This window comes from Cyphomyrmex costatus, unplaced genomic scaffold, assembly GCF_001594065.2.
Source record: "Cyphomyrmex costatus isolate MS0001 unplaced genomic scaffold, Ccosl1.0 scaffold196, whole genome shotgun sequence".
NCBI classification, from domain to species: Eukaryota; Metazoa; Arthropoda; class Insecta; order Hymenoptera; family Formicidae; genus Cyphomyrmex; species Cyphomyrmex costatus.
In genome coordinates this window covers 213,190-240,073 of record NW_017275998.1, presented here as the reverse complement: position 1 = coordinate 240,073, position 26,884 = coordinate 213,190, and the positions used below count along the sequence as shown (strand labels likewise).

Below are 26,884 nucleotides of genomic sequence, written 5' to 3'. Positions count from 1 at the left end.
TACAGCGTACGTTTTACACACTGTAATTTCCTGTAATATCATATATAATTTATACATTTATATTGATATAAATATAAATTGAAAATTACTTAATCATTCTAAAAGCTGCTTGTTTAAGTAAATCATAGAAACTGGCAAAGAGAATTCCATAAGTACTTAATTAAAATATGATTTAAGGAGAATATATATATATATAACCAATTTGCTTATAATAAAAATTGAAGTACAAAATTACTCTCGGTAAATAAAGGGATAATAGAATATATTATGTACAATGTAATCCCGCACGGAATAGTAAGGTTCTGCAAATCTGGACCTTTCTCTGTATTAGATCTTTTTTTTTAATATACTACATTTATATTTTTTCTTCTAAGCTTCTTTGTACTTACGTTAACATATTACCTAAAAGAGATATCCCTTAATTATATCCCCTTATTTTACAATTTTTTCGTCGGTGCTCTTATCTATTTGTTACTATTTTCCAATTTAGCTTTACATAGAGATGAGATTAATCTGATACTACACATGATATATATATAACGCAAATAAAAGAAGAGTTAAATAATAAAGGAACATAATGTCATGACGTAATTATATCTCGTAATTATAGATTGTCATTCTTGTTATTCTACAATTATACACACTTTGAACGTATATAGCTGTCGATATTATCGACAGTTGTTATTGCATAGTTGTATATTATCGTATATTCTTATCACGCTATTCACAGAGGGAAAATAATTATATTTTACATATTCAAACACGAAGAGATGAAGAAAAAACGATATTATAATCGAACAACTTTAAATTAAACAATTGTTTTCTTTACCATTCACCAATCTTTGCACAAATGAATAGAATATAAAAAAGGATTTAGAGCGATGATGAATATTCCATCATTGATACAATTGTATCTATTTACTACGGTGATACACTGCATCATCCCACAGCCACAGGTTTCTATTTTCTGTGTGTACTTTCAAGTGTACTTGTAAGAGAAGTACAATTTCACATAGAGGAAGATGAATGCACATTATAATCCTTGATTCGCCTACGTAGCCGAGTAGGTAGTATATATGTAGATATCCTCTATCAGAGATAACATTTTTCCTATTCTCATGACGCATTTATTGCAAAACAGGCCTAAGTTCTTGCGTCATAATAGGATAAGAGACGAGAGGTGCGGTCGCGCCAGATATCGACAAGGGTAAACTGGCGGGTTGTTGAGTGTTCGGTGGTTGCTGATTAGTTGCCTGAGGAGGCCCGGAGCCGCTCATCGAAATAGTTTGTTGAGCCATGGTGACGATCGGCGGTGGTATCGAAACTGGTGCCATAGAAACTGCCGCGATAGAGACGGGTGCTACGGTTGCGATGCTCACAGGAACGGTAGCGACGCTGGCGGTGACTGTTCGGAGGGTACCCGCCGCCACGGCTGCGTTCACCATTTGTTGGGGTGTCGGAGCTTGCGACGGCGGAACTGTATTCGTAATCGTTACTGCCGGAACCGTTACGGCTGTTACGTTCGCAGTTCGTTTGCCCGACATCCTCAATTGGGCATTTTGATCCAATAGAAACTCGTTCGTCGCCGTCAAATCGCTGACCTAAAGCAAGATAAAGCGTATACACAAAATCAGAAGCGAAATCGATATTTCAGACGTATTTCTTTTATCTTTCTCTTTTTGTCTCTAACATACCTGTTTCTTTAATTCTTCTATCTTCTTTCTCAGCAGTGCATTCTCATCCTCCAGTACAATGGCTCGTGCTTCGTTACGCGGTATTACGGGATAATAATAATTTGGCGTGACCGTTGGTTGAGTCGCATGCTGCTGACCTACGATTGGAGAAGCTTCGAAGTGTACGACCGTTTCGCCCGATACTAATCGCCTCTTCGGTTCCGGCGGCCCGATGTAATCAGCTGGATGCGATGTGTTGTAACCGCCATTGTTAGCGACTAAATTGTTATGATGATCCTGTAGTTGCCAGTGAAAGCTGCATTCATAAAAGAGAAACACAAAATCATCACAATGTTATAAATTTCTACATAAAAGGAAAAAATCTATAGACTCAATTGCTATGCTTACTTTCTATCCTCTTCGTATCTGCGTCCATCGCCACCGACACCACCGCCGTTGCTGGTGCCGTTGAAGTTGTGTTGCGGCCTGGATGCGTTAAGAAGCGACGGCGACATTAGATTATGCTGTGGTTCCTCCTTCTTCATATGCCTGAACTTGCAATTCACTCTTTGGCAATTGCCCTTCAGAAAATCCTTGCAAAACGGATCCGACTTGTCGTTGTTGCAGATCTTGGATCGATTGAGGACGTGAGATGGCAATTCGCCGGTTGCCCTGAAACGTTTCTCCTCGCTCTCCGTACAATGCAAGAATTTGCAGCCCGGCCAATTACACTTGCCATTCTGGAAGTCATGGCAGAAAGTATATTCCTCCACGGGATCGTCCTCGGAACGTTCATGAAGATATTTGCAACGCTTCCCACGGTGACAGACATTTCTCAGAAAGTCTCGACAAATCCGATTAGCAGAATCGGTGTTATCGGTCGCATTCGCGTTCAATCCACCCGCCATCCCGACCGCCTGTTGATGCCTCGTTAATGTCCCTAACGTTTCACTGCTTTCCAACTTTACCTTCAGTTTTTTCATCGGTGGCACATAGCGATCGCACGTCGGCGAGGTTATCGTTGTACCCTTGATCGATCGACGAACCGGCTAAGCGTGGCTAATATGCGCGTCCCTGAATAAAAAAAAAAACGATGGATTAAAGGTGTATAACGATATTATTAGCTTCCAGGAAGGAAACTTGTATCACGCTAAATACGACGTACTTGTGATAAGCCATTGATTTAAAATTTACATTTAAAATTACATTTAAAATCTCATATATTTTGCCTTTTAATTTCTACAGGCTAAAAAATGGATATGGAATGAATGTTGAGAGTACAAGAAACTTACCACAATCTTCTTTAATTAATTAAGTTAGTTTTTATTTCCCCTTTTTTTTTTATATAATGACTATTACATCGGTAGTAAGATTATATCAACATTATTATGTACAGCATTTTTATTTATCATATGTACTTTGATAATTTGATATATACGCTTGATCTGCCAAGAAAGTGAGCTCGCCTAAACGAGCGAGCGACCGGTTTGCGGCGTTTACTTTTTTGGAAAATGTCACGTACACCCTAGTTCGCCACGACACACAATGATCCGTTATCTAATGCGGTATAGTAGACATGGCACTCTCTAAACTAAACTAACGAATTAAGAAAATACTGTCAATTTCCCATTACGTTTCGTATCAAAAGAATTAATATATAGAAAACTACGATTATATTGGATCTTCTCGCTTTAAGACGTTATTTAGACGATATCAAGGCCATTCCAAGGTAGGATCGATACTGATACCAAGGTAGAACGGTACTGAGTGCTGAGAAATTTGCTTTCGAGAAGTAAATACATACGTATATCTGCTTATTAGTTTATTTAGGTCGCTCAAACAGATATGCACTTGTATGTCTAGTCATGCTACCCAAATATGTATACGTATGAAAGAAAGAAAATTAAAGTATCATTGTGCAACAAAGTTGGAGGGCCCAAGATTCGCCGCAAGACTAATAATATGATATTACGCGATCAAATTTTCACTTGACAATGATGGATTTATGATCAGAAAAGACGCAAGATTAACGCAGCAACATATATAATATACGCATACTAATGTATACATAAACGCGACGATTAATTATCCCTCTTTCTCTCTTCCTCTCTCTTTCACTCGCCAAAGGTCGTTCCCAATTTTTTGAGTCGCCCTCAACAAGAACTTAAAGAAGAAGCGTGTTACTTGATTCAAATGCGATGAGTACAATGAGTTATGTATCGTTTTGCGTGAAAATTCGCTTTCTACAATTACCTATAGACAAATGTATGAAAAAAATATGAACAATCGAAAACGAGAATACGTGTGCGTGTGTGTATGTATGTTGTGTTTTTTTTTTTTTTGAAGACGCGATGTGAAAAAAGTATCCTCGTAAAAATTCTAGTAAAGAATACATATTTCAATCTTTAGAATATGCTATGGAAAAGAAAACATATTATTTCTAAACAAATAAACATGCAACAGAAAAAAAATACGTGATATATTATAAATATAAAATTGAGCCATATTATGAGATATGATACTCAGCAGCTTGGCAGCATGTTGAACATTTTACGTGGTATCGTGTGCCTACATTTTCTCCAACTACTTTTACTCCCCAGAGAGCGTAAGTCGAGCTTGCGTGTTCAAGATATACATACATATACATTCAATAAACAATTTCTTCCTCGTCTTTGATCTTGCTCCTCCTTTTTGTAAGGCGTATTAACGCGACACATTCTATGCTTAACATCGCACTTTATAACGAGAAACTTCTTATCTAACCCCGAGATTCGATTCGGGAAATTAAACAAATATATATATATATATATATGTACACACAATTCTTAACGATTGTTTGTATAAAAAACATTAAATTGTGTTCGATATGGTCGTTTCCAAACGACAAAACGGGTTAACAGAGCTTAACATAATTTACAGTCAATTATAGTCGATATTGTAAAAGAATGAAGAGAAATGAAGAAACTAAAACATTTATCGTAGCGCGTGTTATATGTACAGAAAAGAATGTTAGATGGCAGGGGAGAGAGAGACGTGATTAGAATATTTTTTCCAACAGCATCCACACCAGCATGATCACGATAGGTGCCACGTAGTGTATTGGCACGGTATAAGTCGTACTGAGCAGATCACCACACTGCGATTTCAGGGACATGTATTTCTTTGAAAGCTCCGCTTTCTCCTCGACAAACGCATTGTACTTTTCTTTCACTATAACCAGTTCCTCGTTGACTTCCTGCATCCGTTGCGCCTCGTTCTTCGCGCGGTAATATAGCTCCTTCAGCCTGTCGATGACGATCTCTTTCTCCCCGAGAATCAGCCAGTCCTTCAATTCCTCCAGCTCTCGTTGCACTATCTGTCGCGCCTCCAGGCTGTCCTCGCCTCTTAACGAATCCAGAGAGCCAATCAACGTCTGCAGGATGTAGTCTTTGGAATGGAAGGCTTGTTGTATAGTGTCGTTCTTCGTGATAGGTTTTAAAGTTTTTACGTAATCTCCTTCCGTGGATCTCTCTTCGCACTCCGACGCAACATTGTTATCCTGTTGCTGATCTTTTATGTCGATCTTGTTTGTAATAGGGTCGACGATAGAACTGTCTAACGTATCCCCGGTGCCTATGGAGACATCTGCTCCCGTCGAAATCTCCACAACTTTGTCATCTTTGGCAATTTGTTTTATTGACTCGTGATGTACTTCCGATTGTTGACAGTATTCGATATTTGCAAATCGCACCTCCATCTTGCAGGGCACAAATGTCTGCATAGACTCTTGCCCCACCGTGTCCAGCTCTTCCTTCTTATTCTCTATAACGCTCTTCTCACTAGTATCATCATTTGTAATACTACCCGCGTCATCGGTAGCTTCCGAGTTTGTGTCAGAATCTCCGTTAGTATCGCACTTGTCTAAATTGCCTACATTTCCATTGACTAAAGTCCGCCTGGATAACGACGGCGGTGGTAGAATATATTCCGTGAGACTATCGTCGGCTGTCTGCAGATCGTCCATCTGGTTTTTGGTAAAAGATAAATCGGACATCAGCTTCGGATCGACATCTGACGAATTAAACTGATTATCCTGTTCGCTCTTGAAGTAAAAATAAAGCTCACTGTCCATATCCATATTATCGACAAGAATGGAATTTAATTTGTTAAGAATAGCGTTTATAGCTTCTATGGGATCCTCGCCTTTCGAGTCAAAATTCTCGCCGACTTCCAGCTTCAGGTTCATATCTTGCAGAGTCTGTGCGTAATTTCTTAAAGCGGTGATTTGCTTATAGATGTTGACGGAATCTATTCGCGAATCTTGCAACCTCGCCCGCAAATTCTTCTCGATTTTCGACTGATCCTCGAGCCGTTTCGCGAGATCTCGTTTCTCTTGCTCCGCACTGAGCAGCATGTCCTTCACCTTGTCTTCGCTCTCCATGAGCTTGTTGGTGGTCTCCTGGAGCTTCTTCTGCGCCTCCGCGTATTTCGCGCTTAGCTCCTGAAGCTCCGTTTGAGAATACTTGGCTACGTTATGCAAACTTTGACATTCCTCCTCCGTTTCGTTCAAACGTCCTTCCAACTGTACCAATCTCTGAGTGACCTCCAGTTTCTCCTGCAAGACCTTCTGTAACGCCTCCTTAGCGGCATTCTGATACTGCCCCTTTTCATCCTGAAGCTTTGCAAGCTCGCTTCTGATATTGTCCTCGGTATAATTCTTGGAATACACTGTCAATTGATTCTCCACGGTCATCACCCACGACAATAAACGGTCCTCTGTGATCAACGCCTTCCACGATTGATTGGCAGCTTTCCGAGTATTTTCCACCAGCTGCTGCAAGTAGCCCAGTTTCGAATACAAGGCTTTCTCCCGTCTCGACGCCTCCTGCATTATCTGGTTAAGCTTGTAAAGATCCTCCAGGGACACGTTCCCAGCGGGTGAAGTGACGGAGGTGCTGAGACTAGCTTTAGCTTCCTTTCCGTCTGGCAGATACAGCTTCAAGGTCGCGACTATACACCCGTGGGTGACCTTCTTTGTATTCTCCACCACGTCCACGCCAAATTGCACTATGTCCCCGGAGCATACTTCCTTGGGTGTCGACTCCAACCCGGAAGCGCTGAGTCTCTGATTATTCACAAACGTGCCGTTGCTGCTGCACGTGTCCTGCAGGTAAAACTTACCGGAGGAGTACCAAAGTAGGGCGTGATTCCTGGACAACACTTTGCAGTCGAAAATCGCGTTATTCGTCGCAGCTCTTGCCCTGGCCACGGAACGGCCGATCTTCATCGGTTGCTCCAATGTCAACTTGCGCTCCTGGAAGGGATGGGAATTGTCGCGGCAGATCAGCACGCCCTTCGCAGTCATCTTGTTGTTGTTATTGTTGTTATTGTTGTTGTTGTTGTTCTGCGTGTTGTTCTGACTCACGTTAGAGTTGTTCTGCCCAGCGGGCAAACTGGCATTTTGTACCCAACCACCGCTGCTAACTACAACCATATCCGAGATGGATGGTAGAGTCGAGCGAATTCGAGGAAGAGTCCTTTCACGAATTGTAAACCGAACCGTTGCAATACCCCCCGTCGGAGGGAATACCGAGAAATTGTATCAGCCTCGAGATACACACTGTAACCGAGCCTGTGGGTGACTGCTAGATAATAATGTGGCGAGATCTTCGCTTCACTTCGCCTCACGTCGAACACGCGTCGAATACGCGAAGCACGTTGCTCAAGCTCGGTCACGAGGATCTCGACGTGACCTCTTGGGAACTATTGCCCGACACAACGAGGCATGACGACATCGTATCTGGCATGTTTTCCTCCTCAATGAAATACCACTTGACCGCCCGTCACTCTCTCGCAGCCGTGTGTCACCTCCCTTATTTTCGTCGAGAAATTCTCACTCCCCCTCTCTCCTCCTATCTTCTCTCCCTCTCCCTCTCCTCTTCCTCCCTCGGTCAACGAATACCTCGAGAGCGCGGGGCACTCCGCTTTCCAGAAACAGAGCCGTCTGGCGAACGTCAACCGACGAGTCGACGACGTGGTCGGCCCTCCGGGATGATAATAGGGTCGACACACGCGTTCCTTCGTCGCGCGACAACGTCCTCCTCTCGCAGGCGTGAACGTGGGTTGCGCTCTCACCCGTCCCGTGTAGCGGCTCTCCGTTCACGCCAGCCTGACCCGTCGATCGCGGCCGGGACACGCGGCGTCGGCGACGTTGCCGCGGGCGTGACGACCGGGACGAATCGGCGACGGCACTACCGCGGACTCCTGCGTACGAACGAAAAATATTTGCGCACGGACGAGACGTACGGATTCCGTGAAAATACAATGGTTCGCCGTTCCCCGTGTCCGCAGACAGCTCCCGTTCCAGTTCCGCGTTCCACCGTTCCCCCACACGCTCGCCACGTGAGAGGGGAAGGGCGAGCGCGGTACGGAATGCCTACCTTACCTATCTGGCGCCAGCCACACGCGCTTTCAATGCGCCTTTATCGCAAAGATCCGGAGAAAAGAATAAAAGGATCTCTAATTAGCGCAGTCGTTCAAAGTGATGACAACGTTTGTGACTAATGGAAATTAGCCTTGAATTTTATATAGAGGCGCTACTAATCGGAAACTTGTCTTAAAATTATATTTTCTCGAAACCTGTAATTTTCACATTTAGAGTGAGATAAATATATTCGAGCATTGAGAGAATATAAAGTGACGAATGGAATAGAATGCAAAAAGTGCAAGCAACGCGAACAGATCTAATATATGCAATGTTACTTGGGGGTCGATTATCTTAAAATATGGAACAAGGTGAAAATTACAAAAGTGAGCAAAAATTCATTATTATTTATCATTTCATTGGTCAACACATAATGAATTGATTCACTTTCATTTTTACTTTCAAGATACATAGATCCCCTCTTTTTGCATCGTAATTACGAGCTACGTAATATCTTTCATATGCTTACGTATGTGAGTGTATAATATTCGCTATGACGTGTGAAAAAACGTCGCTGCGAACTTGTGACAATAACTTGTACATAAAGAACAAATTATTGTAAATTATATTTTTTTGTTATATGATAAAATGACATCGATGCAGATATAATAGTATTGTTCGTTTTGTCTCTCGGGAGCTGCTCGGAGTCGCTCCGAACGAACCCAGCGTACTTGGATGTGATCCATTTATAATGCTGCAAATGCTTCGTTGATCGAAAGAAAGAATTTTATGAATTGATCAATCAAAGAATGTTTCGAGGTGTTTACAGTATTAAATGGATTACATCCAAGTACGCTGGGTTCGTTCGGAGCGATTCCGAGCAGCTCCCAAAAGACAAAACTAATATAACCCGAATATAAGCAAAAAAGAAGTCATTCTCGGAAATAAAAAAAAATGCATTACACGTTAATTATTATAAAAGAAAGTTATATACGTAACAAATAGAACGACCTTTAATCGTATAATTTATTTCAATTTGATTTCAGGTTTTTCGTCGAAAAGAAATCGTCCTGAAAATTTACAGGAATCGACTTTTCCAACATAGAGAATAACCTCTCAAGTTCAAGCATAACCTAAAAAAAGAGCGCGTCGAACACGGAGGTGCGTCGAACGTTGCGTCTCGTAGAAAAAAAAAGAGTATTTTTAGAAGAGAATATAAATATTTGAATATTCGAAGCTTGTATCGTCGACATCATCACGGGAGAATTTCTGAGGTGTTACATTTATTGTGATCAAGGTAATAATTGTCATTACTGCATACATCTTGTGACAAAATTTATTATTCTGTTTCCAGTTTCACCTAATACTCTTCTATAAACAATCAATTTTGCTCCAAACGATGTCGGACGATGAAGATTATATGTCTGATAAATTTCTACAAAATACTGAACAAAATGTCTCATCAAGTCTTATATACAATCATTCTGATAAAAGAGAATTTGCATTAATGAAGAAGAAGGCTGAAATTCAGTCTAGAAATAAGCCGATACGAGTAGTCGAAGCAGAAAAAAGGGAGGAAGGCTTGTCATCTGCTATTACCAGTACAAATAAAGGTCTATACTTTGTACACATTATATGTAACAATTGATTGTGTACATAACTTGGTAAAAATGATAAAAGTAAGCTGATTCATTAAAAGTTGGCCAATGATTTTATAAATATTCTAGTAAGTTTGTTTACTTTTATAATTTTCACCAAGTTGTGTAATATAGAATCGAACAGATATGCAAAAAAATGCTAATCTGATTTTGGTAGTAGTAATTGTAAGTTTGACAAGCAATTTTATCAAAATTCTATGAAAAAAATATATATATACACTTTCACTTTAATTGAGAATATAGAGTGAGACTAAATATGAGAGCATAATATCTTACTTTATAATCTTAATTATAGTGAACTAATTAAATAAACATTGAAACAAGTGCATGTTAAGTGAGGTAATACATACAATACAAGGAATATACAGAAAAAAAGTATTTTTCTCTTTCATAGAATTTTGACAAAATTGCCTTGTGATAAAATTACAGATTTTATGAGAGACTCTGTGTGAATGGTATGAAATAATTATTTACTTCATCTTTAGGTTTTGAAATGCTGATGAAAATGGGATACAAACCTGGTCAAGGAATAGGCAAGACTCAATCAGGAATGACTGAACCAATTTCTGTGGAAGTGAAGGAAGACAGACATGGTCTAGGCAAAATGCTAAAGAAGGATTCGTACAAGACGAGGAATACAAATGCAAAATTAGATAATATGAATACTACAGATTTCCGTAACAGGATAGCTCAAGAAAAGGCAGAACAGTTGCAGAAGACCGATTTGTACAAAAGTCAAAAGGTGTGTCAAGAATTAGACGCTAAAGAAAATGTCGAAAAACCTGAAAATACGTGGTTTTGGATAGAGAATAAAGAAGAGAAAGAAGATGATGACACTGATGATGATATCGAGGATGACGAGGATAAAGAGGTTGAAGTTCTCAGCAATTTAGAAAAACTTGAGATTCTTACTAAATATTTAAGAAAAAAATATTTTTACTGTATCTGGTGCGGGACGAAATTCAACGACGAAGACGATTTAAGAGATAATTGTTCGGGAAGTACAAGAAACGATCATTGAGTACATTAAGACTAATAATATTATATTTATATTATATAACTCTAATTATATTATATATTTATATTACCTATATTATAATAGGAAAATGATATCAATAAATTTTAGACATCACTAAAAATATTCTCCAATCTTGTCGAGCGTATACCTCAAAACATGATAAACTCACAAACGAAAAAACCTTCGGCAAAATCACATTACTTAAACACGTGGTCAATTCCATTATGTGGTACACGAGACATAAAAAACCCATTAGCTGATATAATGCAAAACATCGAGAAAGCAATGTTCCGGGTGAAAAAAAATCGAGCACTGAGCAACTACTAAAAGCAGGAAAGTCGTTACCTCCTCACCGACTGAATTACGCTATTAAAACAGCAGGGGATCCTTACCACCTTTAGCTTTTACAGGCTACGAGGAAGAAGGGTAAACATTATCTATAAAAGGGTCCGTTTGATTCTCTCTCCTTTCATTTTATCTGGAAACTTCTATGGTGATTGTTTGTTAAATATCAATAAAAACAATATAATGTTGGTAGCCCCAAAGTCTCTGCTAGTTCTCGTGGTTTACGTTACAATCAGTGATGCTGAAATAACCGAGGTAGATGACGAAAGTTGCGAGACTCTACAATCAGAAATACGTATTACTAAAGACGAATATGACGACTTAGCACGTCTGAAAAGAACATGCAGCGGTGATGTATCGGTCACGAAATGCGAAGGATTCTGTAACTCGCAAGTACAGCCAAGCGTCGTAACTACTACGGGCTTCTCAAAGGTAAGTCGATGCGATATCATATGACATCTCGCACAAAAGAAGACGTATAAGAAATATTGCCTTTAATTATCTATTTTTTTTTTATAACACATGCAGGAGTGCTACTGTTGCCGTGAGAGTTATCTGAAGGAAAGATCCGTCATCTTAAATCATTGCTACGACGCGGATGGAATCAAATTGATAGGCACGGAGGACGACGCAATGATGATCAAGATACGGGAACCCGCTGAATGTAAATGTATAAAGTGCGGCGACTTCGCGAGATAAGACAGCAACGACTCGAAATATAAATTATTAATTTCTCAGCAATGAAATTGCAACGATTATATGTGACAGTTATATCAACGGAAAAGAAATGATTATATTGTAATATATTAAACGATAAAAATAAATATTTCCGATGCATTTATATGATACAAATCTACTTGTAACCCCAATTATACATAGCAGCTGTTCTAAATATATGTATATGCACATTTTTACATGTGACGATAAATGCAGGATTCCTCGAAAGTTAATTTCCTTTAAATACACTTATACACATACATGTATATAATTTAATCATGTATATCGTTGCATACTTTAAGATAAATATAAATCATTTAAATAAAAATTTCATATTATGTGTTTCATAATTCTTTACTTACCTGTTATATGTATCTATATAAAATGTTTGTTACATACAAGTCCGTATTTAAAATGCATTTGTAACGATATTAAGAGCGCATTTAGTTCACGTTCTATATAATATTAGGATTTCAGAAATAAAAGCGCGTATCTATTAATAAAATCGTGTTCTGAATACGGGTATATATATGAATATTGAACCCAAAAATAACAATTTTTCCTTAATAAAAACGGTAATGACACCATAAATAGTATAAATTTGGAATTTTTGAGCAATTAAACTTTTTCAGTTTTTGATTCTTATTATACTTAACGTTTAAAAAAATTTAGAAAATTGGGGAAGAAAAAAATTATTTTAGTTTTCGATACGGGATATATCACTTTAAAATATTTACTAAATGCACTTAAAATATTTACTATGTAATTAACATAATATAAGAAAAAGCTTTATCAGGTAGTGCAGCGAAGCAAAAAAAAATTACTTCATAAAATAACTTCGCAATGTAGATCTAGCTATCTATTTATCTGTTTGTTTGTCTGTCCAATTGTTCATCTGCGAGATTTCTTAGAAGCGGTTCAATTTTTTAAAACTCTGTTTTCGGTAATATAATAAATACTCGAAAAACTTAGCTCCAGCAAGAGAAAGTGACATAAGACAACTCAATTAACCATAATAAGATTAAAAGTCTAAATTAATGAGATTTTCAATAATAATAAAAAATAAAACAAATTAATCGGCTTAACTGTTTCAAAGTCTGTCATATTTAGACATTTTTATTAAATTATACACATGTGTAAGTGTTATTGTGAATATTTTCAGTATATTTATAGTTGTCATTATATATTATTGCTTAAAGCAATAAGATATTGTAAATGCTTTATTTTAATCCCACAAAATTTTTAATTTTCAAAATTTTAAACATCTTCAAAAAACTTAGTCCTAAATCAAAATATTGTTGCGTAAATAAAGTTGAGTAAAAATACACTTAAGAATTAAAATACTGATTTCATTATTGTTTTGCAAACTAAGTATTGTATGTGGAAATATTTTATGCAATAATTTTTAACTTCCTACGTTATTCATAAAATTTTTATTTTTGCTAATAAAAGTTTAATTTTTCCATAAATTATGCACATAAAATTGTGCAAATATTTAATCATAAGTGAATAAAATTATTTTGACCACAAATTCATATATGTTACATTTTTTAGAGATATAAAGACATTAAGAATATTATATATATATATATATATATATATAAATTTTTAATGGAATTAATGAATAAAACTTTATTATAACAAGATCCGTTCAAGTACTGTATATATAAATTTAACGAATATGTAGGAAGCATTTTCTCATGAACATTCTTTATACATTTGTATATATAGATTTTCTAATATATAACACTGCTAAAATATAGCAGAAAAAAAGGGAAAAATACGGCCACCTATGGTGTATAAAAGCTTGCGACATAAGACCTACAAGTACAGTAAAGTGCCAGGAAGAGAAGGCGATGTACCGCTCGAGAGGCAAGCTCTTTCGTTACTTTGGTAAATAAGCTAACAATAAATTTGCAAAATGAAAGTATTTCTTCAGTTGCATTTCTTATAAATTGCAAGTTATAATAATAAAGTATTTTTGTATTTACCATACACAGTGATCGATGGATTGTTGATATGCTTGTTATACGGAGCTACAGAAGCAATTGTTGGAGTCGACGAGTGCCAGGCGACGCGTGTGATACACTTCCTTCAGTATCCAGGCTGTGTTCCAAAGCCGATTCCTAGTTATGCGTGTAGAGGACGGTGCAGTAGTTACCTACAGGTAAGAAACATTAAGATTAGTATTCATAGTTAATAGTTCTTACTTTAAGACTTATCAACATTTTAAGTAATGTCTTAAGATGCTATGAATACTGACTTATGTATAATATAATTAGAGACAATATTTTTCGCAAAAAATTATTTACAAACTTTTGAAGATGCTTACTAGCATCAATAACTTTAAGTTGCTTGTCAATTTAATTTAAGCTATTGCTCCAGCTTCAGTTTAGGACTATGTTTCAAAACCGAGAAATAATCGGTGTACAGTTAATTTGAATTAGAAATTGTATAAATTCACAAGAAATATAGCAATGAAAAACTGATTTAATCAAATATGGCGTTTTTCATTTATGTGTATAGTTAGAGATATCATAAGCCAATCACAGAATTGTATTAGCATCTTAATATATTATCTAAGACAATCTTAAAATAAGAACACATTATGAATCTCGGCCCAAACTTTAGTGATAATCACACAAAGTACACACAAAATATCAGTAAGCTCTATAATGTACTGGAGTAAGCCATTGAAAGTGGAGGCGTTCCAATTCTTAGACACTCTGATGCAAAGATTGAACTGTTTTCTTTGTCACTGATTGACTACTATCTACTATAAATGGAAGAAAGATAAATATTTGTTTCCTTTTCTGAGTTGGATCAGTTTTTTTTAGTGTCTTTTAATATAGAAAAGACATCCTCCAGTATAAAGCTCGCCGGGTGTCTTTCATTTATGTCCAATTTCTTTACTTCCAAATAAATTGCGAATAATTTTATCCAAAAGATATCTCCATTGTATTCTGAGAGATATTTCCTGGATAAAGTTATCTAGAGATGAATAAATTGGGCATTAGACTGTGTTTGGAGATAAAACTGGAGCATCGATCTTTGCATAATGCACAATGCATAAAGCGTAAAAGAATTAAATTAAGTAGATAGAGTGAGAGAGTTCATCTTTCTTCTCTAAGAACTGACTAGTTAATTTTCTTATGCATTATGCATTACACAAAGATCTTTGCTCCAGTCCATACACTATCAGTATTAAAAATCTACAATTCATATTACATACATTATAGACTTTTAGTCAGTATATATGCAAACCTTGTCTTCTACCAATGTGGAATGATTTTAATCTCAATTCAATTTGTCTCTTTCTAGTTCTAAAGCTGATTCTATAATGAGTCTGTAATTGGAAGTCTTAATCTAAATCAGTGAAGTTTGCCAATCAGTGTTAGTCATACAAGTTGGCTATTGGTCAACTTTACCAATAAGACTTAGGACTACTAACTACCGACTCATTGTAGAATCAGCATAAGAATTAGAAAAAAATGAAAAATAAGTTGAACTGAGATTAAAATTAATCAACATCTATGAGTAACAGAGTAATACTTGGTATAGACTTGTTATCAAACAATAAGAAACACCTAGTTTATTGTAACTAATACCTAGTTCTATGAATAATGGTAATGATAAGATGCATGAGCAAAAGATCCATGGACGCTGGAAAATCGTTTAGAAATAATAAACGTAGTGTCGCATTCAATACTCACGACATACGCCGAGACATAATATCCTGCACAAATGTTTCCAAAGTCACACAAAGCCACATTCTCTAAATTTTAACACTACAAGCAGGAGTCTCGTACGTTCTCTGTACCAAGTGTATATAAAACAATAACACCTTGGAAATATAAACGTGAGTCGTGGACTAATCTGATACTGCAAAACACTTGCGATTATTATGACTGGCGTTTGACAGAGTCCATTATCTCCTTTTTATCTCTCTCACTCTATCTAACACAAAAGAGAGAGAGAGAGAGAGAGAAGAAAACACGTACGGTAAACGTGCGGCTTACTGACACACACACGCAGGTGTCCGGATCGAAAATGTGGCAAATGGAGAGGAGCTGCATGTGCTGTCAGGAAAGCGGCGAAAGAGAGGCTAGTGTCTCCCTGTTCTGTCCACGGGCGAAACCAGGGGAGAAGAAATTCAGGAAGGTGAGAACACCTTCGGATAGCGCGGCCACCCTCAGACGCGGTTCCGCCGGCGGTGGCGCGAACGTCAGCCGGGTGGTCGTAAACAGGATCGCGTGAACGTGGACGTGGTCGCGTGCCGTTCCCTCGCTCTCTCACCGATCACACGCCAACGGGATTTGCAGCAAAAGCCGTTTGACACCACGAGTTTCGCGCGGCCATATTGTTTTCGTGCTCAGCCGACCGAGGTTTCCTATCCTTTCTCGCAGTTCCTATAGGAAATTTCTGAATAATATCGTCGTTTTCATTATCGTTCAGATTTTCGATTGGCTGTTCTTTTTGCGGAAAGATAAGTAATGGAAATAATTAATTCGAAATTCTCTAGAATAACAAGGAAAAATCAGAATTTATATCATTGTTAGGATCTTAGGGAATTTTGGAAAATCCATTTCGCGATTATTCTATCTATTCTATTCTGTTTTCATGGAAAGGGCAGAGAGACATTGAATAATAATTAATAATTATATAATTTTTGTTAATACACTAATTTTATTAATAATTATATTAATTTAATGTCAATATGTTATTATTTAATTTACATTCATAAATTAAATTATAAAGTTAAATATTCCTGTAGTCTCGATATTTTTATATCTGAATATATAAATAATATTCAGATATAAATAATAAATGGTTATAAATAAGACTTTAGGCTTATATAGGTGTGGCGCATCACTTATTAATAACTGTTTAAAAACTTTTGATGAAATAAAAGATGGACCTATTAACTCTTTTATTTAATGATGCATTCCGAAAAGTGAAAAATGCTATCTTATAGTTCCGGAATTATTCCGCAAATTAAGATTCGAGAAACCAAGTTGAGATGGTGGATATTTTTTTCTTTTAGATTTATGCGACTATTTATAAGATGTTCATTAAAATAATATTAAATCTTGCATTAATTCCTGCGTATATTTTACCTCTGCCTGTCCACTAGATGGTCACCAAAGCACCGCTGGATTGCATGTGCAGACCGTGCACCAGCGTGGAAGAGTACGCGATAATACCTCAAGAGATCGCGGGATTCTCCGACGAGGGTCCTTTCACAACATCCGCGCATTTCAGACGATCCTCCGTTTTATAATAGACGAGCACGAGTGTCGTCCGCGAGGATGAAATCTTGAAAAACAGCGCGTACTATAAAACGCCAATCTGTTTAATTCCGCGCAAGCCATGTATTATGAAAACTAATAAAGAGTATCTAATAAATGTGTCTATCTCTCTCGATCCAATGACTGTATATGAATGAATATAAATAAATACGAAATGTGTGCAATACAGATTTAAACGCGTGCAATATACTTATATATGTGCACGTAACCCTCTTATCCTATTTTTAAAAATGTAAATTAAAATTTCGTTATTGTCATTTAAATTTTAATTACATGTGGTTAGTAATTTAGTTGCCTACGACGGTTTTCGTGCAAAGCTGTGTTTAATAAACTGAATTGTTCAACTGATAATCTAACAAAAAAAGGACAATAAGAGTCAAATAGTAAATAAAATAAAATAAAGCGGTTAAAACGTTTAAATAACTTTAACTGTGTATATACATAGACTGTTATTCAATAATAAAGAAAATCGAGGAGTTGGTGATCTTTTTATGATTTGACTGTATGTATGGAAGGAGAGATTCAATGAATTTTCTCTTTTTTTGGACGTCTGAAGATAACTCAATCCTTGGAGTCGAAACTAGTTGCGTTTTTTACAAATTTGCGTTTTTATCATTTTTATATCATAAGCGGCTAAGTATACTTCTAATTTATTTATTGTATTTCAATTATTTCTATGTATATACACAGTTAAAGTTATTTAAATGTTTTAACCGCTTTATTTTATTTTATTTACTATCTGACTCTTATTGTCCTTTCTTTGTTAGATTATTATTTTAAATAGAGTCCTTTATTTTTCATTTTGTTTTGTTCAGCTGAGTTTGTCTACAGAAAGTACGTCTGTAATAATAATCTTCGAAAAGAATTGTCGCAAAAAGAAAAAAAAAACTATGCTAAGAAGGTTTGGGAAGGGATAGAATGTATAGAAACGTTACAGATGATGAGTCCTGTAACTCGTATGTTTCGAACTGAGAAGAAATTATGAAACATTGCAGACTGTTAATATACTTAAATAATAATATATATATTTACATACAATATATAGGTATGTTCCATGTAATTTCTAGTCTGTAATCGATTCGTCCGTGTTTCGTGTTTCGAAAATGGTAGATCGAAGGTTCTGACAGATGTGACGATTTCTTTTAAGAGACCAATAGCGAAGACTTCTGTATACTTTTGCAAAAGTATATATCTCGTATAGTCTGCGTCTATATCCTCATGAAATTCGCAATTTTCCCGAGTGTGGATACCTTTTCACAGGTATGATAAATCGTGTGGTATCGGCACTTAACGATAGTTGCCGGATAAACATAATTCTTTGATAGCTGTACACGCACACATGCATACAGAAAATCAGTCTCTCTTATACGAGCACGTTCGAAACAAAGGCGAGCTTAACGCTGTACCTCAAATTAGTTTAATAACAATTTTATACAATTCGCTACAGCATTAGCCACGTGGATACATGCCAATGTTCCCACGCATCGCACTCTGTTCTCACTCTTTCTGTCATTCTCTCATATTCTCTCGCTTTCTTTTCCTCTTACTCCTTGTGATTATAAATAGCTAGTGTTAAAAAATAGTACCTTAATATATATATATATATATATATTTTATATATATATGTATATATGCACACCATTTGTAATCTTTCGTTTCCTAACTTCAATGTGTTCTAGATTACAGATCCTATCTCCACAATATATATCCTTCACTTTCGCTGTACCCCATATCTCGTCGTATTTTTTTTTTTTCATGAATGATCTTTCTTATAATATGATACATTGTAAGTTCTTATTTGCAAAGATATAAATTAGTAATTCTGTTATATATACCGTATTCCGTTACAATAATAGGAAGAACCATATCGCTGTCAGTATCAGACTTGGTTTTATTTCGGTACTTATCTTTTGCTTTTTCTTACTTCCCAAATTTTTTATTCCACTTAAATTGACCTACTCTCAGATTGCATATTCCGATCTGCAATTTGTTATCTAAATCGTGTAACAAGCACTTCGGTTTGTGATCCGCGATATTAGCGTTAATATAATTGGAAGTAACGCGTTTAGTCTTCCCCGATTTCAAGCAATGAAAAAAAAAAAGAGACGCATATTCCGGTTCTATTGAGCGATCGATCTACTTCGCGCTGCAGACATTTTACATAAGAAACATGATAATAATTATTTTTCGAGCCACTTTTTTTTGCTTTATTTAAACTTTGAACCATTTTATTGAATTATATATAATAATTATTTTGCATAGTTCTGTAATAATTAATAGTTAAACTTCATTATGTATACTGTATTTCAAATACAGCTGTCGTGTGTTTATTTAGTCAACACTCTCACTTCTCTTTACTTATTGGTAGAGAGTCGTTGGAGTTATCGATTATATTACATACAATTAGTCACTTCATGTTATTTATCATAATAATGTCCTTTTTAAATACTCAAGGGATTGTTTCTGCGTTTTCATTGTTTATGAAAAAAAAACACAACTGTAATTTGATTTCGGGTGTTGTATTTTCCTTTCAACGGGGAAACGCATATTTAAGTCTTTTTAATAGACGATAATGCAATCGATCACAGTATCGTCAACAGCCCTGATTCGCACTAGTTGACAATTCCTCGACACTGGAATTATCGTCCGGTTCTTGTAGATCGGTGAAAAACGACGTAAGTGTGACGAGTGAGACGCTATGGCCTTCAACATCCGCTCCTTCTGGCGGTTTCCGCTGCCACGTCAGGAACGCGTCGCTTGATATCACATTGTCCATCCACAATCTATTCATAATGCAAACGAGAGTACCTATAACAAGATAATAATAATTTAAATTATCAATCTAAAAATGTTTAAAGTAATTCTTTTTACAAGTCATATCAGTATCCTTTTGGCTTAACAACACAAAGATAATTTACATATTGTAATATATCTTTATCTCTAAATAAAATGTTATCATCATAAATTTCGTATGGATTTGTTTTTATTATTCATAGAAAAAATGTATAAACATATGTATATATATTTTATTTTGAAAGAAATATAAAATATTAAGAAGTAAAACAGAACATGTCGGTGCAATAATAAATGTAAAAACATTTTACTTACCAGGTGGAAATTCGATATTCTTAATGTATCTTTGAATTGCATAAAGGCATTGCAATTCTAATAATTCGTTCGCATCGACATACCGTTGAATCAATGTTTGCAAATTGGCAAAAGTTTCTACATTCAATTTCCAAGTACCGTGGTGTCGTTCTGCACATACAAAGGAAAAAAATGGATAAAATATCGATATAAAAAATTTTAATTATTATCATAAAAAAAGTCATCAGTATCCTTTTGGCTTGACAACACAAAGATAATTTATACATATCTTTACTCTAAAAAAAAAATATTATCATCATGCATGTTTTATTACAAAATTAGACAAATAATAATTTAAAATAATGTATTATGATATGTACCTAATGAAGTTTCTAAGATGGCAGTCATTAAATGTCTTATAAACTGTGGATCCTTCTCTCTATCACCAACATTTGCCTAAAACAGTAAGTTAATTGTGAGAAAATTATCAATATAAAAATCGTTATATAGAGAACACGTGTGTCAATTTTAACATACTTACAGTTATCCAACTACAAATTTCATCGAAAGAAGTATTCTTTTTCATGAGCCTTACAAGATTTTCCTGAATTTTCTCTAATGAGAGTTGCTCGATAGCAGTGGAGTCTTTGGCACTATTATAATCACCAGTCAGAAACTCCAAATTCTAAAAGTAAGAATAATGGAATCAATAAGACTGTGCACGCATAAGACTAGATTACTGTTTATTACACAAGTTGGACTAATAAAGATAGAAATTGAATCTTAACCTTTCGTTTGTCCGGTTTATCTTTAAGCTACCTACTTCTTACAAATAATAACACGAGCAAGTGTTATTAAAATGCTTAGATTGACACTGTTCTACCACGGAAAATAAAACAAAAGATGAAGTGATGCAATGTATACATACGTATTCCTGTATAATCTTCTCAGCGTTTTCTCGTTCCGGATCAATTAATGTGTGTAGTTGTAGGTTGCTTTGGTCCCACTTGTCGGCAAGCCACTTAGGTCCTTTGTTACGAGATACTTTCTTTAGAAGTTCTCCAAGGAATTTTCCTACAAAGCCTTGCCTCCTCAAACTTATACATGTACTCTCCAATTCGGATAATGCGATAGCTCCGTCCTCTATCGAATGTGCTGCAACACAGATTGTCATGCGTGTGAATCGATTTCAAATTAATAAGACAAAATAATTATTATGTATTGCTTCAGGCCTGTTGAGCTGTAAGTACCCGCACGGCATTTTTCTATGGTGTAAAATGTAATCGTCATCACAAAAGAAACATTTTTATCTCTATCTTATCATTATGTAGCTAATTCGTAAAAAGATGTATGTATTACTTACACAATATTTCAGCTATATAAGTCCAAATTTTCGGTATATCAATAACCAAATCATCTACTATTTCCAGCACTTCTTCCAGTCTAAAACAAATTTTCATTGTATTTGCAACAGTTTTAGTGAAAAAACCTGTCATTAAAAAATTTATTTTATGCAAATAATATCAGTTTTGGGGGGGAATCTTCATTAACTCTGTTTAAGGATTTCCATCACTAATTAATACATAACTTGCTCAGTTTATTTTTACTTTGCAATAATTTACTGTATAAATAAAGAAATAACTTACCCATTCTTGAAACACTCGACAGGCAGAATACTTTGCCTAAGCAAATGGGATAACAATTTTGAGATCAGTTCTCGTTCAATAGGCGACTTTTCGAGAACGTAATTAATACACTCGCGTGTAAGTTTGGCAAATGTAGCGTTATCAAATTTCTGTTGAATCTCTAATGCCGTATTCTGTAAATAAAAATAAATATGCATTAATATTGAATTCTAGATCTCGAAGAATAATTATAATAAAATTTTTGTGTAATATTTTGTCCTCTTTTTAGCTAACGTGAATAGTATTGTGACATTATCACATGAAACCAAAAAGAAGGTATTGCCTATTATTGCACGCCAATGACTCAAACATCTCCTATTGGACCAGAGATGGATCTAAGGAGCGTGCGCTGTTTGGTTGAAAATATTTCTATCACGCTAGAGTATATTTATGTATAAGTATATAAATACACATTATATATATATATATATATATTATATATATGTATATATGTGTTTGTGTATACACACAATATATATATATATATTATATGTCTTCAATTTTACGGAATAACACATGGCTCTTTGCGAAAACAATCGCTTTATAGTCAACAGATCTCGGGTTCGATCCCCGACCTTTATTCCATATATATTTCGGTTTATGAGAAACGAGAGAAGAGCTAATAAATTACGAATAAAAGTATTGCATCTTATCAACAGTTCAGAAAAGGAAGTCGTGCAATACAATAAATTAAAAATTTCTAGAGAACTTACTTCAATAATTGGCTCCTCCATATAATGCTTCAGAATGGAGTTATAAGCCTTTGTAAATTCTTGCTCCGACATTGGAGCCTTGTGACTTATAGCCCCAGACTGAGAGGCAGACTTCAATACGGGCGGAAGCATCGAGACTTTCCTTTGAGAGTTATCCAATAATAGATGACTCTCCCTGCTCGAAGCACCACCCGACTGATGAGTGCCATTACGGGAGCTCCTACCGTCTGTAAAAATATTTAATGATATATTACATAAGAATAAAAAAAGAACATGGTAGTGTCACTGCACTTATCTCAGCCGAAACACTCATATCTATACGTTTGCATACATTTTTGTATACAGAAAAACATACCATAAGACTTGTAATCCCGGCTGCACTCTCTTGGACCAGTTGATCGTGATCTGAAATAACAGATAAAAATACATAAGCGATTGTTCAATATCTATCTAAGTGTTAATATGTGATTTATAACACATCAGTATTTATTTGTGAAATCATTTAAGTTTTAGAAGATTCAGAAACTCTAGTCTGTAATTATGTATCATCATAGAAAAGCACGAAATATAAAATTAATAAACCGCGGCAAAATCCAAAACAGTGTCTTTAAATGAAAAATCTAACTCACCCAGAGAGCGGTAAAGGCGGCATTCTTTTGTCCTGATCTAAATTGGACATATTCTCTAAGCATGCAAATTTGTTGGAACTTATCGTCTTAGAGTTATTGGACGGGTTAGTAGCCCTCCATAAATAAGATGCCCTGTTGCCAAGTTGCATGTCGTCCATTGGTGGCTATTTAAAAATAATTTATAATATTGGTAAATTGTGCTCATGAAAATGGTTCTTTATTGCCATTTTGCCACAGTGCTAATTGTTTCTCTTGTGTTGCTTACATTAAATTGTGAATCTATCAGTATAGATAGATACCATTATTTCGATAGTTGCCATCAATTATTGCACAAAATGATAAAAAATTTAAATATTTAAAACATTAACTTAAAATGTTAACATTAAAAATTTTTATTATTTTATCCAACTAATTAACTATTAAGGTACATTTAAATAGGTACATTCCAAAATAATAATACGAAAAATAAGTATATAATATTGAAAATCTTGATATAAACTCTTTAAATCTTTTATACTGTTAGGCTGTGTCGATATTTTTACACTGCTAATCTACAATTTACGTTATGTGTATCATAAATTTTAGTATGTATCGGAATGTGGTCTATGTACATATTCTGAAACGTATTCTTTTTTTAATTGTTTTTTCTGTGTTATTATTTTATACATAAATTTTAACATAATTTTATACATAAATTATATCATTATTTTATTCATAAAATGTTGTGATACATATAATACTGAGGAAAAAATGGCAGCGCTTGTCATGGTTTTACAAAAAAAAAAAAAATTTTATTTGATTTGATAACATGGACCCAAATAACTAACCGGTTTATTTTTTAATTTTGCTGTTTCCACTGAATACGTCGCAGGTCTTACTCTTCCTACTGGTTGACTCCAACCATCGTCAGTAGCACCTAGTCCACGATTTCTTTTCCTATCGTTATTACGATCGTCTTTTCGCGCAGTATTTAACGAAGCACTATTCACTTGCATGTCTAGTCTTTCAGATTCCGCTTCCTTTTGAATTTCGTCTATCGTTTTAGGATTATTCTCATTTCTTCTCGGAATCCATTTATTTGCTCTCAAATCAATAACATCTTGAAGCATAAAACGAATCCTAGAACTAATTTTGCTCTGGCCTTTTCTAGCAACAATTTCTTGCATTCTATTGAAATATTCTTGCATCTCCTATTAGTAAAACAAAAGCAAGTAAGAAATAAATTTAGATAGTATATATTATTGCCGACAAATATTTCCAACATAAATATTTCAATCGAACATAAATAATAAGAACAGCATTTTTACCTCATTAGCCGACTGTCCTTTCGATTCCAAATCCTTGCCAATTGTTGTTAACAGTTTACATAGACATTCCAAATTATCTTCGTCGTTTTGGTCTAATAAATGACGAACACATCGGTGCATAATTTTCGTTGTCAACATCTGCTGTTTATATAGCTCGCCAATGAATCTAAATAAATAAAATATGTTTAAGAAAATTATAGTTTGGTCAGGATTTTATATTTTATCATGCAACATCACAAATAATTATTAACATATTATATTTATAAAGTTATGTAAAACAATTCTAAATATAGTTTAACAACGTAAATATCGAGCAAATGTAGAATAAAAAAATTACCTGATATTTCCTACAGATTTAATTCGTATCCTACGCTCCTCTTCTTCAAGCGTCAACTGAAGTTCTTTCTTTTTCTCCTGATAAAAATAAAACAAACATGAAAACATAATCTTAATTAATACTATAAAGAAAAAGTTTTTAAACACAATGTAAAATGCTTACTGGATCATTACAATCGTCAATTTCCTTTAGTTTTCGGTTTCTCGCAACATCATCAATTGGATTCTTTTCGAATTCTTTTTGGCAACGTGTGATAATAAGCTTCTTGAAGCTAATGGAACTATCTTGACCATCATAGCCTGTTTGGGCCACTTCCATTTGGGCCAATTCTTTGCACAACAACGCATATTCAACAGAAAAGCTGGGTTCGTCGACAGCTTTTTCAAAAACGAGATTAATGACTCCTTGTAAACGTTGTTGAGTATCAATCGGTAAATGTTGAACTTGTGCAAGTAATGTTTTAAACTTTTGCGGAGTGAGTTTATTCAATACACTTCGTACTCTCTTATAAAGGGCTTCCGTTTTCGTATCTTCTTCACTTTGATCAGCCTGTTTTAATCTCGCTGGTTTCCATGCATTTTCTGTTTCCCTTAGCTTCACGTCCTCTCTTAATGACAATGAAAATTGAATAACATTTGTCTTATTCGGTTTTGGTTTACCCCGACTCTCACTTTTACGACTCGTTGGTGGCTGTAAAACAAGATAAAAAAAAACCTTATCTAAATCATGTATCGAAATTAAGACAATCAATAGAATAATATGACAAAGAATGAACGTTTCAATCAGGTTGTATGTATTATATTCATCAAAAGATTTCAGACCACTACTTTCGTTATGCGGCATCATTTACTTGCTTTTTTTTCCATATAATAAGAAACATCACAAGCGTTTTATTTTAATTCTACTTACCGGACGTGTACTTATATTTGTCTTTGCAAATCCTGGCATTAACGAATCATGCCTAGTAATATTAACATCCTTAAAAGCCCTCAGGTCCATAGTATTATGCGTATTCTGTAAAAATCAAACGCGGATGTAAACGATAAAACAATAATTACGAAGCTTACGTGTATAAATTATATATACGAAGAAGCAACATGCTTATACCTGCAAGCTATCTTTCAAAACAGCTTGTAAATTTGGTAGATTAGCTGGCTTTTGTTTACTGTTGGGATCAAATTGTAAACGTAACAGGAATTCCCGATCATAGGACTTCCTACCGGTTATGTTGACCGGACTCCACTGGCCCTCTTTGTACAAATACTTGAGTAATGGAGGAGCCGCCTTATTAACGCTAGGTGCAGCGACTTCGGTCGGGGCATTACCGCTATCACTGGAAACTTCGACTTCTTGCTTCTTTTCTGTAATCACGGATGGAATCGTCGCCGCTTTCTCGTCATTCGACGCATGAAGCGCCGACACCTTAAAGTTTTCTTCATTTTTCTGCGCGACCATTGCTTCCAAGTGCATCTCTTCAATGACCGCCGCGTGATCGACGACGTCATTGGGATTTGTCGCAGGAAGAGCATTAAATGTACTATCCTCCGATTTTATCAAGGATTCCTTGTTGATCGGAGGCTTTTCTACAACGTGAGATGCCTGTTGCGCAGGAGTACTGTCTTTAGACACCTCTGTGGATACGTGCTTCTCGGTTTTCGTGTGAACAGACAAAATCTCTTTCTCCTTCTTCGACTCATAATTATCTTTTTCCTTGATGTCCTTGCTGATCTCTCTACTGAGATCTCTCTCTTTATTACTGTCTTTCGGGGCGGGTGCGTGCTGCTCCTTGTTGTCTTGCTTGATCTCCGCTGTTTTCGCTGTTGATACCGTATTTACAAAGGCATCCATGTCGGTGCCTTCTTTCTCAGCGCCTTTGCGATTTAATTCGCGGAGTTTCACTTTGTTTTTGCTTTTCTGTTTCTGCATAGCTTTACCTGAACAGAAAAAGAAATACACTGATGAGATGCAAACTTTATTTAAAAGACAAATATCACGAGAAAAAA

General features: G+C 35.5%; 6 protein-coding genes across 9 annotated transcripts in view; 3 read left to right on the top strand and 3 right to left on the bottom strand.

The window, feature by feature from the left end:
• Nucleotides 1-846: 846 nt before the first annotated feature.
• LOC108773035 (zinc finger CCCH domain-containing protein 10) lies at nucleotides 847-13,889 on the bottom strand. 2 transcript variants are annotated; one of them, XM_018538741.1, is made up of 4 exons: nucleotides 13,806-13,889; nucleotides 2,082-2,747; nucleotides 1,695-1,989; nucleotides 847-1,601 (listed from the first exon to the last, which is right to left on the bottom strand). In XM_018538741.1, the coding sequence occupies exons 2-4, from the start codon at nucleotides 2,654-2,656 to the stop codon at nucleotides 1,128-1,130; spliced, it is 1,344 nt and encodes a 447-aa protein (XP_018394243.1). In that variant the 5' UTR covers nucleotides 2,657-2,747; nucleotides 13,806-13,889; the 3' UTR covers nucleotides 847-1,127. The 2 variants fall into 2 exon arrangements, with proteins under 2 accessions (XP_018394243.1, XP_018394244.1); XM_018538742.1 differs by lacking the exon at nucleotides 13,806-13,889 and having other exon boundaries at nucleotides 2,082-2,899.
• Nucleotides 4,137-7,229, bottom strand: Slmap (Sarcolemma associated protein). Its single transcript, XM_018538740.1, has one exon. The coding sequence runs from the start codon at nucleotides 7,144-7,146 to the stop codon at nucleotides 4,711-4,713; it is 2,436 nt and encodes an 811-aa protein (XP_018394242.1). The 5' UTR covers nucleotides 7,147-7,229; the 3' UTR covers nucleotides 4,137-4,710.
• Nucleotides 9,179-10,755, top strand: LOC108773036 (G patch domain-containing protein 11). Its single transcript, XM_018538744.1, has 3 exons — nucleotides 9,179-9,350; nucleotides 9,431-9,689; nucleotides 10,220-10,755. The coding sequence occupies exons 2-3, from the start codon at nucleotides 9,476-9,478 to the stop codon at nucleotides 10,753-10,755; spliced, it is 750 nt and encodes a 249-aa protein (XP_018394246.1). The 5' UTR covers nucleotides 9,179-9,350; nucleotides 9,431-9,475.
• On the top strand, nucleotides 10,868-11,872 carry Pburs (bursicon subunit partner of burs). The gene is made up of 2 exons (XM_018538746.1): nucleotides 10,868-11,529; nucleotides 11,626-11,872. Exons 1-2 carry the CDS (start codon nucleotides 11,281-11,283, stop codon nucleotides 11,794-11,796), a joined length of 420 nt encoding a protein of 139 aa, XP_018394248.1. The 5' UTR covers nucleotides 10,868-11,280; the 3' UTR covers nucleotides 11,797-11,872.
• Burs (Cuticle-tanning hormone bursicon) lies at nucleotides 13,671-17,099 on the top strand. The gene is made up of 4 exons (XM_018538745.1): nucleotides 13,671-13,707; nucleotides 13,815-13,981; nucleotides 15,850-15,975; nucleotides 16,949-17,099. Exons 1-4 carry the CDS (start codon nucleotides 13,671-13,673, stop codon nucleotides 17,093-17,095), a joined length of 477 nt encoding a protein of 158 aa, XP_018394247.1. The 3' UTR covers nucleotides 17,096-17,099.
• A 2,310-nt stretch (nucleotides 17,100-19,409) lies between these two features.
• The window catches only part of Eif4g (eukaryotic translation initiation factor 4 gamma), a 59,580-nt gene continuing 52,105 nt past the window's right edge, over nucleotides 19,410-26,884 (bottom strand). For all 3 annotated transcript variants that reach the window (XM_018538738.1, XM_018538739.1, XM_018538737.1), the window contains exons 8-23: nucleotides 25,989-26,815; nucleotides 25,791-25,895; nucleotides 25,044-25,571; nucleotides 24,882-24,958; nucleotides 24,545-24,710; nucleotides 24,065-24,427; nucleotides 23,238-23,401; nucleotides 22,964-23,013; nucleotides 22,609-22,835; nucleotides 21,857-22,029; nucleotides 21,574-21,653; nucleotides 21,139-21,365; nucleotides 20,752-20,895; nucleotides 20,591-20,666; nucleotides 20,232-20,381; nucleotides 19,410-19,931 (exon numbers count right to left, since the gene is read on the bottom strand). In XM_018538738.1, coding sequence (XP_018394240.1) covers nucleotides 19,717-19,931; nucleotides 20,232-20,381; nucleotides 20,591-20,666; nucleotides 20,752-20,895; nucleotides 21,139-21,365; nucleotides 21,574-21,653; nucleotides 21,857-22,029; nucleotides 22,609-22,835; nucleotides 22,964-23,013; nucleotides 23,238-23,401; nucleotides 24,065-24,427; nucleotides 24,545-24,710; nucleotides 24,882-24,958; nucleotides 25,044-25,571; nucleotides 25,791-25,895; nucleotides 25,989-26,815 — 3,572 coding nt within the window. In that variant the 3' untranslated portion in view covers nucleotides 19,410-19,716. The remainder of the gene's footprint in view (nucleotides 19,932-20,231; nucleotides 20,382-20,590; nucleotides 20,667-20,751; nucleotides 20,896-21,138; nucleotides 21,366-21,573; nucleotides 21,654-21,856; nucleotides 22,030-22,608; nucleotides 22,836-22,963; nucleotides 23,014-23,237; nucleotides 23,402-24,064; nucleotides 24,428-24,544; nucleotides 24,711-24,881; nucleotides 24,959-25,043; nucleotides 25,572-25,790; nucleotides 25,896-25,988; nucleotides 26,816-26,884) is intronic.